Here is a 13,273-nt window from a genome sequence, read left to right on the forward strand (position 1 = left end):
AATACTCACTACCCTGGTTGTTCGAGCTCATAAGTGAGGTCTACATGCAATACACTATCCATTCGACGTGTACCATGATCCTTGCAGATGTTCAGCGCGCCGATCAAGTAAGAACTTTCGATTTGGCGATCGATGATATGTTGAAGATCAGTGATGAAGTTTTCTACACGTCTAGAATCAGGATTGAATGGTCAGTAAATGACATGAAAACCACGGGTTAATCCTCTTTAAAGGTTGAATCAGCTACCTTGATAGGATATCAAAATCGATCGTTGTAGGCCACCCGTTCTTTATTGCTATGGGGGCAAATTCAGTCTCAGAATAATGCATCCCACAAAATCCGATGGTCTCAGACATCTGATGGAATGCAAAAACATCTCGATTAGACTCGATAAGGCATATGTAGAGCACCGAAGCAGGGAAGAGGGCAGCCAATCCCATATTGAACTTACAAGGAGAGAAACCGCATGAAGATTTCCTGGCCGAGGCATCTTTGTGGCATTTGGTCGTTCCAGAAGCATTTTCATGAGGCGTTGGAGTTTTTCTGATGGCTGTGGTGGAAGAGGATCGTCGCAGAAAGGGCAAATCGGTGCATTTTCATTTTCATCCGAATCTGAGTTAGAATCGGGCTCATGAGCTATTCTTTGGAGAGTTTGATCAGATTCTGAGTTGGAATGGTCTTTGCGTGATGTAGAGAGTGCTTGATCCACTTCAGTATTGCCAATGGTTGTGCCTTCATCTGGATCTAGTTGAAGTTCCTCTAAAGTTGGCTCATGCGGGTGAGATATGAATGGACACTTGTCTTTCCGGTGACCAGAGTTTTTACAATGACTACACTTGCGGGGAGCCTTCGGTTTACATTGAGCTTTTGGTGTTGGGGGAGCTAGGTACTCAAAGCCTGAAGGATCTCGCTGTTTTGATTTAGATTTAGACCAGGCCTTCTTAGAACCAGCTGGTCTGCCTCGTGTGTTAGTGATAGTCGCAGGTGCTCCAACTGGTACGAGTTCATATTTACCGCTTTGAACTTTGATCAGTTCATCGTATGCTCTTCGGAGTGCGTTCTCAGGAAGACTACATAGGCTTTCAGCTTGCTTTTGTAAGTTGGCTCGTAAGGCCTCCAAGGACTCCGGAATTAGTTCATCAATAAGTCTCCACTGATTGTGAAAAGATTCGATTTGAATTTTCTGGCCAAGGACAATTTGGGCCTCTAATCGATGTGAGCAAGGAATCCCACGAGAGGTTGAGAATGAATCCGTGCAAGGTTTTCGACCTGGTTTGCCAATCAGAGAAATCTGTTCAGTGGCCAATCTGATTGCATAGTGAGATAATTTGGTATGTAGTAAATCAAAGCATCCGTCAATGTTATTGATTCTTTGTTGGAGCTCGCTAGCCAGTTGACATTCAAAATCAGTCACTTGATGTTTGACTGCTAGTTTGATAGATTTGAAACATGACAACAAGTCCTGCATAGAACCTTCGGGGAAACTTTTGACAAAGCAATGAGAACCCTCGACTCGTGAAGTTGTTTGATTTCCAAAATGGAGGAAATCATTTGCAAAAAGCTTCACATATTTTTCAACTATCGGAAACCAGTTTGACTCGAGATATTGAAGGATTGTGGGTGTATGACGCTTTGCAATCTCGATAAGTTTGGACTTGTTAGCAATAAATTCGTCTTCAGTACAAGAAGCTACAAAAGTATGCCAGCAATTGTAAAATTCATCCCATTCTTTTGTTACCGTAATGATTCGCTGGCATTTAGTTAAGATGGCCTTGTTGATATGCCACATACATAAGATATGGTTGCTTCCTGGGAAAACATCAGAGATTGCATTGATGAGTGCCTGCTCTTTGTCAGTCACAAAAGTCTTTGGTTGATCGATGTTTGGCTTCAAGAGTGTGTTGAGCTGTTCAAGTGCCCATGTGTACTCCTGACGATCTTCTTTTTTCATGAAGCAGAAAGCAAGTGAAAAGGACGAGTTGAAACAAGTTGATCCTACAATGTGTAAGAGAGGGAAGTGGTGTTTGTTTGTTTTGTATGTACAATCCAATCCAAAACAATGTGGAAAGCGACGGCCCATCTCGATTGCACTGGGATGAGCAAAAAAAAGAGATTCAATTGTTCCATTACGTCCAAGCTTCACTTGATAGAACCAGTTTTCTTTTCGGAGTCGTGTAATAAGATAGACCATAGGTGTTTTTCCTTCAAGTTCTTTTCTTCGAGAGCGAGCTTTTTGATTGTAGATGTCTCGCATTGGTCGATGAGAGCTTTCCCCCGGAAACAAAAGTCGAATGGTGCGAGGACGGACATTAGCCTCTGATAGAGTATTCACTAATTCTTCTTCTGTGTCTTTCAAGCGGCGCAGGCGAGGTAAGTCACTTGATCTCTTGTAAGGCTTGTGATTGTGACGAGCATTTTGAACTTTGACCTTCCAATGATCTTGCTTCATCCAGTAGTTGAGAGAAACTCCAAAACAACAGCCAGATTTAGATGTGCTGCTTTTTCGAGGCTTTTTCGAGTCTTTTTCAGGTCCATGCGGAGGTTGAACTTTTGACTTTGATGTATCTAAAGCACGCTTGAGATTCTGGTGACCACGTGTACAATAGAAGTATCGGCTCTCTAGATGAGGGCCTTTGTTTGACTTAATCACAATTGCATAACCCTGATGCTTAGCAACTGCTTCAAGGTATTGTTGCCCCAGCTCTTTGGACTTGAAGATCTTGCCCTCTCGAGGGGGGAGTAGTTCTCGTGCTGGTCTGGCTCCTGGTAAGGCATCATTCAAAATGTGTTAGACTTGGTGCCCTTCTGGAATCAAAGGATTTCAAACAAACCTTGAGGAGGCCAGTCTTCATCAAGCTGGCCATTTTGGCTGATTTTGTCATTTACATCGTCTCTGCCATCACTGGTATCTGAGGAACAATCACAGGATCAACTCCTATCAACTCAAGGTCAGTCTTAGATTCAAGAGTATGTACATACTATTACTGTCCATCCATTTGTCTTGTTCTTCCTCGGACTCATCATACCCTGTCTCTTCGTCCTCGGTGAAATCACTTTCATCTTTGCCTTTCTCTTCATCGTCTGTCTCACCCTCTGCATCATCTTCACTTCCTGTTTTGTTCTCTAGAGTCGAAGTTGGATGGTGAAAAGGTGAGAGAGTAGCAGCATGTGATAAAGGGTTGTCTGTATTCATAAGATGTTGATTATAAGGATCATGATCTCGATATGAAGTTGTATCATTGGTGAACATCGGATCTTGTCTTTGATTGTAATACAATCTTGAATCTTGATAGCTACTTGGAATCGAGGAGCTTTGGTCTTTTGGCGGCATTGGGAGGTTGTAGTTGAGCATAAAGCACATATCCACATATCGCTAGTGGGAGATGATGCGAGAGCAGCTCAAACTTGCAATTTTTTCATTGGTTGTCACCCTCAACTGTACATGTGATGAAAAGAGAGCCCAACACTCTCAAAAGTGGGCTTCAGGAAGACAGTTTTCCAAACATGAACAATCCAAAAGAAAAACCGGCTTCGAAACAATATAAAAAACCGGCTTCAGACTACGTCTGAAGCCTCTGGATTTGGTACAGCTCTGTACATCTGCTATACTGATGTACCGAGCTGTATATCTTCGAAGGGAATCCGGTCTAAGAAAAACCGGCTTCAGTTCTGTTTTCAGGTCGGCGTCATTTATCAATTTCCATTGTCACCGCTTCAGAAAGGTTCCCGGCTTGGCAAACTTTGCAAGACAATAACTGCGACCCTGCATGAATCCTCACACTCACCACCAACCCTTTCCCCCCACCCCAATTGCATCTAGTCCTCTCCGGCCGTCTTCGAACTCTCAAAACTCACAATCCAATCTTCAAACTCCCAAAGATCACGATCCAATGTCTTGATTCCCTCAATGATGTCGAAAATCATCTCAGGAGACCTTCACATCCCATTTTGGCAGCAAGATTCCGAGATGGGACCACTCCTCCTGCGTCTGTTGCCTCATACCCTCAATGGATCCCGCCAACAAACTCATTATCACTTGACCACCCCCTCTGCTTCACCCTTGCTAAATCTCCATTGTATGATTCAGACTCCATCGTGATACTTGGTCACAGCTACAAGGTCCAGTTCTATGTTTTCATCCAGTTCTATGTTTTCATCCAAATCTATGTTTTCATCCAAATCTACCTTTTCATCCGCATCTACCTGTTCACCCAATCCTGCTACCCATGCTACCTCTACTACCAATCGTACCAAACCCATTCCCTTCAACTGCTTTATTTTGTTATGTCAGAATTTGAATACGCCAGCTCTTTTGGAGATTCGACTTCGCCCAAGGTTGATGAGATATCACAACCGCTGTAGAACTCCTACGCAGTGTAGCGTAGGCTGAGCCGCAGAGGGGAAGAATCACCACTCGTGAGAGCGGATGAAACTACAGGCGCTGTGAAGCTGCCCTCGTCCTTCAAAAATGATTCCGAAATTCAGATGAGACTTCTCTACTTTTCACTTCTTTGTCTTTTCAAGGTTTTCCAAAACCTATTTTTACTATGCGGTTGGATGCGCAGCACTGAGCGGAGTCTAACACTACTACACACAACTCTACACAAGTTTGTAGTACTGAGATATGTGAACTCGAGTTTGAGTGTTGATTGTTACGCTTGTGTAACACAGCTGTACAGGACTGGAATAAATTCCCAAACCTGACTCGACCTGGCCTTGACTTGGATCAAGAGGCAGGTTTGGCAAAACTTGATGTAAATCACACAAAGTGTAATTATGATAGTAAAGAGGGGGAAAGGCTTTTATTGACGGTGGGGTTTTATCCGGAGGATAGCGTACTCGGACTCGGGGCCAAATTTCAATTTTTGAGGTAACAAAATATAACAATTAAATAAAGGCGATTGATAAACCACGCCGACTTCAAAACTGGTTTGACGCCGGTTTTTCTTGAACCGGATTCCTTCAGAAGATATACAGCTGCTTACTGATGAGCCGAGCTGTATGCTTCTGTAGCCTTCAGCCTGTTTCTGAAGCCGGATTTTAACAATTTACAGACTTGGTGACATCTCTTTTGAAAGCTTTTGCATCATCCTCACCGCTGGATTTTAAATCTTGTTTTTGAGAAGGTCACTCCAGAAACTGATGATCTACATACTTGGTTTTGGTAGCCGTAGGAAACATTGAGAGTTTCCTCTTGTTGAGGATGGGGGACCATTGGAGATGTAGCCGAGTGGGATGATGGATGATCAAAAAAGCCTGGACCACAAGAAATATGACATAATCTTGTTGCCATTTGCTTGACTCAATTGCTGGACAGCCAAGCGCTTGACACGAGGAGACAGATCATCACATATGGGGCTTCTCACTCAAGAGACACATAGAGTATCGGCTCAGTCATTGGCTTCCTGAAGTAGCCTTCAAAACACTTCAACAGCAAGTGCATTGGGTCAAAATCTGGCATGGTTTCTGTCTTTGACTCATTGTTTCTGTATCTTATTATTATCTCCTCTCATTCCTGCTTCTACATCTCAGTGGATGCTCTGAACATCGACTTTTTTGACGCTACAAGAAACGACTGATGCTTGGTAACACACTCTCTTTTGAAGCTTGAGGAATGCTTCTTACTGCTCGCAGCTCCAAAGTCTCGAAAGTGGCCTCAAGACATTTTTATCCAAACTTCACACATCTTTACATATCAAAATCAAAAGCTGGCTTCAGAAGTGAAATAAAAACCCGGCTTCAGAAACAATCTGAAGTCTGCAGAAGCAGTACGGCAGAGTACGGCTCTACACATCAGTATGCGGCTGGATATCTTCTGACGGAATCCGGTTCAAGAAAAACCGGCGTCATACCAGGTTTGAAGTCGGCGTGGTTTATCAATCACCTAAATAAAAATAAGACCCTTAAAATATAAGACTCTAGACTTCAATCATCGAGCTCAGCAAAACAAAGAAAGACAGAATAAGACAGAACACTCAATAACAACTAAACTCAAGGTAGGATTACTTTTCTTTGTCTCTGTTATCAAAGAAGTTCACTACTAACCACAAAGGATTATACTCTCATTTAATAACTTTCAGGGGTTAAACTTCAAACACACAACACAAACAAGACACTAATAAAAAAAACACTCGATAACACCTGATACTTTAAAAGAAAAGAAGAACACACTCTCAAGACACACTTGAAAGACACAAAACACGTGAACACACACAAATTGATCTACTGATGGATTGATGGATTCCCCTTTTACTGCTCAATCCCTCTCCCTTTTATAACTTTTCCTCATCCCTAAAACCACAACTCGATTATTCTCATATCAACCCCAACGTGTTTTTGCTCTGACCGATCGTTATTGTCTCATATTTGTATTAATGTTTAGTTCTATATGTAAGTGGTTTCCATCTCGTCTCTCATTTGTTTTTTTTAATCGTTCATCTTCTAAAGCTGATTTCTATCAACCTTACTAACTCTAATCGATTCCTTTCTAATTACCTCCTCTTCAAACCAACTCTGCTGCCTCTTGAACTTCTCCCAGGATCCTCATTTCAAAATTGATCTCAGCCTCTTTCCAACTACAACCTTCAGCAATCACATCAATCCCCACATCTCACTTGAAATCTTGACTGTCCCACCCTATTTTCGATCTCAAGGCTTCTTTTTGATCTTGAATGCCAAGAGATGAGTCTCATAACTTCCTCTCTGATTTGTTTTTGATTTCACATCCCACTGACACCTTTCTAATTGTCTTTTCTAAGTATATACCTCAAAATCGATCCTCCTACCAATGCCATCCTCATCATCCTCTATCTAATTTTGATCTCAAGTTCTGATTTCAATTTAGTTTCAACTTTTAGACATCAAAGTGGAACTTTCTTTTCTCTTTCAATTCGGATTTTGATCTTTGGTTTAGATATGAACAAAGCTGAGTCTGGTCTTCATCTTCTAAGAGATGCCACTTCAATCAAATCGATTCCAGCCTCTGATAACTCAAATTTTATATGTATAGTTTCTTTCTTCCTTTAGTTTTGGATGGTTGCTGACTGCTTTTAAATTGTCTGTAATCCTTCCATAGTTTGTTTCTAAGATACCAGGTCAGATCGATCATCTTAATCTCTTCTAGGTGAGTTGTAGTTTGGTATGACATTCCTTTTAACTCATTCTGAGTCGCTTCCAGCCTCTTGCCACCTTCAGACAGTGTAGCTAACTTGTTTTCTTTTTTTTCTTTTTCTTTACTACCTGATCAAACTTTGTTCTAGGATCTAGTTAACCATTGATTAAATCTCAAATATATTGAATCTTGTTCCCTCATGTTTCCTCTTTTGAATTGTATATCTTTTGTTTATTTGTAAGTTAGAACATAGAAATGAATGTACATGTCTTGATGAAAAAGTAACCAGAAACAATATGAAAGTGTTGAATAAAGAGTCTGAGAGACAAGATCCCTGAATAATCCAGAAAGTCTCAGGTGTAGTCCTTGAAAGAAATTTAAACTGTAGATGTTTTGTAAGATTATAAATTGAACCTTTCTGATATTTTGATTTCCACACCGCCCACTCAAACCCAGCCAGCCACTGGCACCCAGTTGTCCACTGATTTACTCGACATCAACTCATCTGCTAGTACGAAGAAGAAACGGCACCACCCCAAGAAGACGGGCAAGAAATTCAAGATTCCAGTTGTGGCAACTGGCAAACTCCAGACCTTCATCAACCACAGGACCACTTGGGTTAGCAAAGGCTATCCCATCTATCCTAACGGCAATACCGTTTTTGTTTGAATGCCTGGTGATCAAGTCATGAATTTCAGTCACGTCTTGTATCCTCACACTCAGAAGTCCCGAGGCTCTAAGAAGGGACCATGGAAGACTATTTGGTTCTCTTGTCTTGGGATTTTACACTGTGATGATGACTTTTGTGAGTATGCTGCTCCGCCACCAACCGGAGAGGGAAAAGCCTCCAAATTGATCCAGGAGTAAGTCTTTCAATTCTCTTATCCTTTGTTCCTTCAATATCTTCCTATATTTCTGGGAGTAGTCTGATGCTTATGTTCAAAATTCTCTTGGTTTTGGTTATATTTGTTTCTCATAGGCACCCAGTTTTTCCTGCTGTAGCGCGTGAAGGAACCCACCTTAGGACCCAATGTCTAGCAACCAACTGTTGAATCGACATCAAGAAAGCTACCAGATGGGGTGTACTTTACCACTTGGGTACTCACAATCACGTTTGGCCCAGTTCAAAAAAGGCGGACCCCTTGGCAATGCGCACACTCACCAATGAGTTGATCAAGAATCCAAAGGCTGGCCCTTTGGTCCTCAAGGTATAATTTCTGATTAGTCTCATCCTTGTCCCGTCTCAAGATTGACTTCTTCCCCCCCTATCTAGGTCGGCCAGGCTGGCGCCGGGCAAACAGTCACCGCACCAGTAACTGAGATCCATCCAGTGTTTCCAAGCTCAGGCCGACTCGCTTACTTACAACAAAAGGTTCTTGTCGAGAAAGGGTTGATGCCTGAAAAAGAAAGCAAGGGAGGAGGTGATTGGTTGATTATGGATCTCATGCACTGGGGCAGGTAAGATCACTTCCCCCTTTCCTACAACCAACGCTGAGACAGCTACGCTACAACACGCTACCGTGCATTTTGTATGTAGCGTAACTGTATGCAGTTAACACATATCTGACCTTTATGATAGTGTAACTTGTCAAGTTACACTACACTACGAGCTACTGTAGCTGAGTTTAGTGCCTCTACACTACGCTACAGGGCCAAAATTTGGTTAGCTGGAGATTTTCTGGGACTCTGCGTAGGGTAGCTGGGATTCATTCATGCTAATTCCTGCTAGCTGTAGCTTTGCGGCATGTTTCTAGCTACGCTATCTTGCGCTATCAGCTACGGGTAGATTAGCTGTCTCAGTGTTGCTACAACTAACACTTTGGGTCATTAGATTGACTCTCATGGGCTCTCAATTTCAGAAACGGGCTTTGGTTGATTTTGACCTCTCTGTTAGGTGCAAATGTTCACATCACCTTCCAGAGCAAGTGGATGGCGGATCAACTTGTTCAACCTGACTCAAACAGGAGGGTCTACTCCGGGGGCCTTCTTTTGGATGTAACATATTGGTTTTTCCACAATGGGTAGCTTATGACCATATCAATGTATAGCAACATTATGCACCGATGGGTCCCTGTTCAACTGAGTTGGTTGTGAGGTCTTGAAGTGAGCCATTATTAGGCTCATTTCACTGCGCTACTTCAACAAATTGCCACCACTGATATCACCTTTCACAAGCGCAACATTTTGGTCCAACAAGTCGTTGACTTCTCAACAGCTCAAAAAAAGGGATTTGTTGCCGCCTACATGGATGTTTTTGATGAGGGAGATCCTGCTAAAGCTTTGGGGAAGTCGAAGGGGTGCCATGAGCACTTCCGTCAATCAATCACTCAAATCAAGAAAAATCAAAACATTGTGGATGCAAGTCAACTGGTAAGTTTACATTCTGATGTTCAAACCTACCTCTTTTGTTCATGAACATGTATTGTTTTGGTAGGCCAAATTTGAGCAAATGGCCCTTGATCTCCTAGAACCCAACAAGCCGGGTGGAACAACCCTAGCAAAGAAGTTTGACACCATCCTACGCCTGTTTCCCAAAGCCAAAGCTTGGCTGGATTGGTGGAACACCTCGGATATCCACGCCATGTTATTTTGCGCGTGTGAATGCCTTCCCATTGACAATCCCATGGAACAAGATCTTCCTGATACTACCAATGGCCAGGAAAGTATGCATTGGTAGTACTATATTTTGACGTAAGAGTGCTTCCAATATAATCAAGTATAATGCATTTCTGACGTCAAATCAACTGACCTGCCTTCATTTATGTAGCTCGGTGTTGGAAGCACCTTCACTAGATGCTTCAAGAGCAAGACACTGTGAGACACAGCAGAGGGGTTTTCTAGAACCTAAGAGACCTGATTTTTATATTACTAATCCAAACGGGAACACGTCTGGTTCCAAAGGATAGAGGGCAATAATTAGTCCTGATATCTCTAAGGATAAACAACAACAATAAAGAGAAAGAAAGATATAACTAAGATAAATGACTATACCTGGTTCCAAAGGATAGAGGGCAATCATCAGTCCGAATATCTCTAAGGAACCATTTGGTAAGATTTGAAAGGAAAACAATTATATATAGTATGTATGAATTAGATCTGAAGTCTTACTAGCTAAGTGTGCGCTTGCGCGTATATGTAATGACCACAGGTCTTACACTTGGGTCACTGTACAAAAGTCAGAGAAACATAACAACAGAAAAAACATCACGCAGGATGAGCATACATAACTAAGAACTATTTGATAACTTTACAAATTATTGCTCTTCAACGAGGAATACCTAGTAAGCGTATGTCATCAGCATGCGGTGACATCGTTCTCAGGCATAGGCGTTGGTCTCTCAGTTGGCAAAATGTACGGCCTGAAATGCAAAATAATTGCACCCAATGCAGCGGCAACAATGGCAACAATGGCAACAACGGTAATAATTTAGCCCAGGGATTTGTACAGTTACTGATTTTTGTGGAATCCCTGAAGAGGGACTTCAACCATCTCCTTTGTGGCATCCCTGTCAAATACAGTGCAAGTTGGGACTTGGTGGTTGAGACCTTGGGGTGGTCCAAGGAACGCACACGAAGTTGTCCGGAGGTCAGTGTTGTGGATCAAAGGATTCAAGGGCAAAGGCAAGGACGTTTGTTCCATATCGATTCAACATTATTCTTCAAGACTATCTTCAGAGATGCATCGATCTTCCCACGTCAAGTCGGTGTTATCTCAAGGTCTCAAGACCATCCAAACGGCGGTCCAAAAAGCAGCCCCACCGTCTTTTGCAACCAACACTTTTTGTTGAGCGGATCTGTTTGTTGACTACCTGCTCACTTCAAATACTACACCACAAACCCTGTTTTTGTTGAAGTTCGGTTGCGAGAAGGTTACGAAGACTCGCGGCTGCAGCGCGGTTAAAAATCAGTCAAAAAATAAGTTGGGCCCGGGTTGCAGATGGGTCGTATCTGAGATATGACCTACGGTTGGTCAACCACTCTGCGAGCAGTTGGCCAGCCGCATCTAAAGTGACCAGATCCTAACCCGAAATTTTGATCACCCAGCTTGTTGCGGTTGATGAAATGGCAGCAAACAATCCTATCCTGTACGGTTTTTTGACCCCGATTCATGAGTCTTCATCAACCCACCCTTCACGGAAAAAAGACTGATGAATTGAAAGACATCCATAAAACTTAAGTTCAAACAACATACATCAATTTAATCAAATAAGTCTAATTGATTTGATGAGTTGGCGTCTCTTTGCCTTTTGACACATCAACCTCAATCTCCAATTCCATATCTCAACTTCACTTCATCGACAGGTTTGGTAAGTCGTCTTCCCCTTCTTCACTCTCCAACACATCAATCACTACCACATCTTATCATCATCATCACATTCACTGATTACACCTCAATCATCTTCATTACCGGATATCATCCTTTTATCAGTTCTCATGATTTATTCTCATCAAACAGGTTCATCAACTAGCCAACTTGTGTAGCATCTCAACTTCAAATTGAAGTGTTTTTAGGATCACCAGCTATCATTGAATTGACTATAACATTTACGTTCTTGACCCAATCAATTTACTTGAAGCATCCAATCATTAAACTATTTTCAAAAATTTATGGTAAAAGACTTTTGTCGTTAAATCAATTCACAAATGATAGATTCAAATCGAGATAATGAAGAAAAACAAACTATCAGACTCGTTCAAAGGCCTATCAACTATTCAACCTTTTTAGCATCTCCACTTCAACATGACTCTTAAACGCATCAAACCTCGAATATCTCGACTCGACCCTTCCTAACTTGCTGATCCAGGGCACTTTAATTTCACCGGAGTCGCTTGATCTCGGCTGCAACCCTCCCTCTCCTTGATCAGCTGGTCCACAGGGCGATAAGATCTTTGAGTAAGACACACTGCATCATGATGAACGAATTGAACCTGGGCCCATGTAACAGTGCTCGACGAGGCCACATGAGGGTGTTACATTTAGTACCATATCTTGTTCATGAATGATCAACTCCTGTCTTTACGTTCTCAATTCTTTTGTCTCGTGATCAATATTATATCCTTGCGTGTATCTTTTCTAAGTGTATCTTTTTTATGATCTGGCTTTCTGCATCTGTTCTTAATGTTATTATCACATATTCTCACATTTGAATTTCATTACAATGTGTTCATTATATACATGCAGCTTGTGCTTGCCCTGTCCATCTGAGTGCATGTGGGGAACAAGAAATGCAATGGGCAATTGCGAATAGAATGCAGGTGCTGTTTTCCAAATAGCTATCGAACAAACAACGGATTTGAAACGGATTCATATTTGGTTGGCAAACCCATGTCAAAAAACTGGTTTGTTAAAAACTTGGTTGGCACACGGGTTTCAAAATCCCCAATTTAAACCGCGCGGTCTAAGCTCGTTGCGTCAACGTAGCCTCTCTGCAAAGGAAATCGGGGTACCAACCGGGGAGAAACCCCGGTGGGAAAACCGTAATGGAGGGTTTGTGGTGTAATGTGCCGGCTTTGGCTGGTTGCCAATTTGCTTTCAACCATTTACGCGACTATCAATGTAGTCAATTTCAAGAGCATCTAGAATCTGAAACGGCTGTGCAAGCTACCGTTGTCATCACCGCAGACCTGTCTCACAAAGCTAACCTGCAGTACTCCGACGTCACTGACTTGCTCTCCCAGTGGCAAACTGACGGGCCTTTCAGTTCAAACCTGCATTGCTGCCCTACCTGATGATACACAAAACAGCTGTACACAGAAGTCCACACTCTATGTGTATGCTGAATAAGAAGAAAGATAGAGTGGTGCACCGAGGACAGAGTTTGAGAGAAGAATGAAAAGAATCAACTACATATTTCATATTGATTGTACACTAACCTGTACACAGAATTCAGCACTCTAGGTGTATGATGAATAAGAAGAAAGATAGAGTGGTGCGCCAAGGACAGAGTTTGAGAGAAGAATAAAAAGAATCAACGCTCAAACTACAACAGGCTCTGGAGAAGACTAGAATATATATGAAATACTACAAGCATGAAATTATGTATAAGCATAAGAATAATGAAATGATTTGAAATATGTAGGAGTAACTATGTGAAGTGTAGTCATGATGTAATAAGGAGTACATGTCAACAGCCCCCCCTGCTCCAAGTGTTTTGTAATAG

At 42.0% G+C, this 13,273-nt stretch overlaps 2 protein-coding genes across 2 annotated transcripts; one reads left to right on the top strand and one right to left on the bottom strand.

The window, feature by feature from the left end:
• Positions 1 to 2,883: 2,883 nt before the first annotated feature.
• MELLADRAFT_61144 (uncharacterized protein) lies at positions 2,884 to 3,332 on the bottom strand (the record flags this gene model as incomplete). Its single annotated transcript, XM_007407222.1, has 2 exons — positions 2,884 to 2,936; positions 2,981 to 3,332. The coding sequence occupies 2 exons, from the start codon at positions 3,330 to 3,332 to the stop codon at positions 2,884 to 2,886; spliced, it is 405 nt and encodes a 134-aa protein (XP_007407284.1).
• A 4,449-nt stretch (positions 3,333 to 7,781) lies between these two features.
• On the top strand, positions 7,782 to 8,574 carry MELLADRAFT_95929 (uncharacterized protein; the record flags this gene model as incomplete). The annotated part of the gene is made up of 3 exons (XM_007407117.1): positions 7,782 to 7,975; positions 8,188 to 8,320; positions 8,386 to 8,574. The coding sequence occupies 3 exons, from the start codon at positions 7,782 to 7,784 to the stop codon at positions 8,572 to 8,574; spliced, it is 516 nt and encodes a 171-aa protein (XP_007407179.1).
• Positions 8,575 to 13,273: the final 4,699 nt, after the last annotated feature.

Source organism: Melampsora larici-populina (assembly GCF_000204055.1).
Source record: "Melampsora larici-populina 98AG31 unplaced genomic scaffold MELLAscaffold_8, whole genome shotgun sequence".
In the NCBI taxonomy this organism is placed as follows: Eukaryota; Fungi; Basidiomycota; class Pucciniomycetes; order Pucciniales; family Melampsoraceae; genus Melampsora; species Melampsora laricis-populina.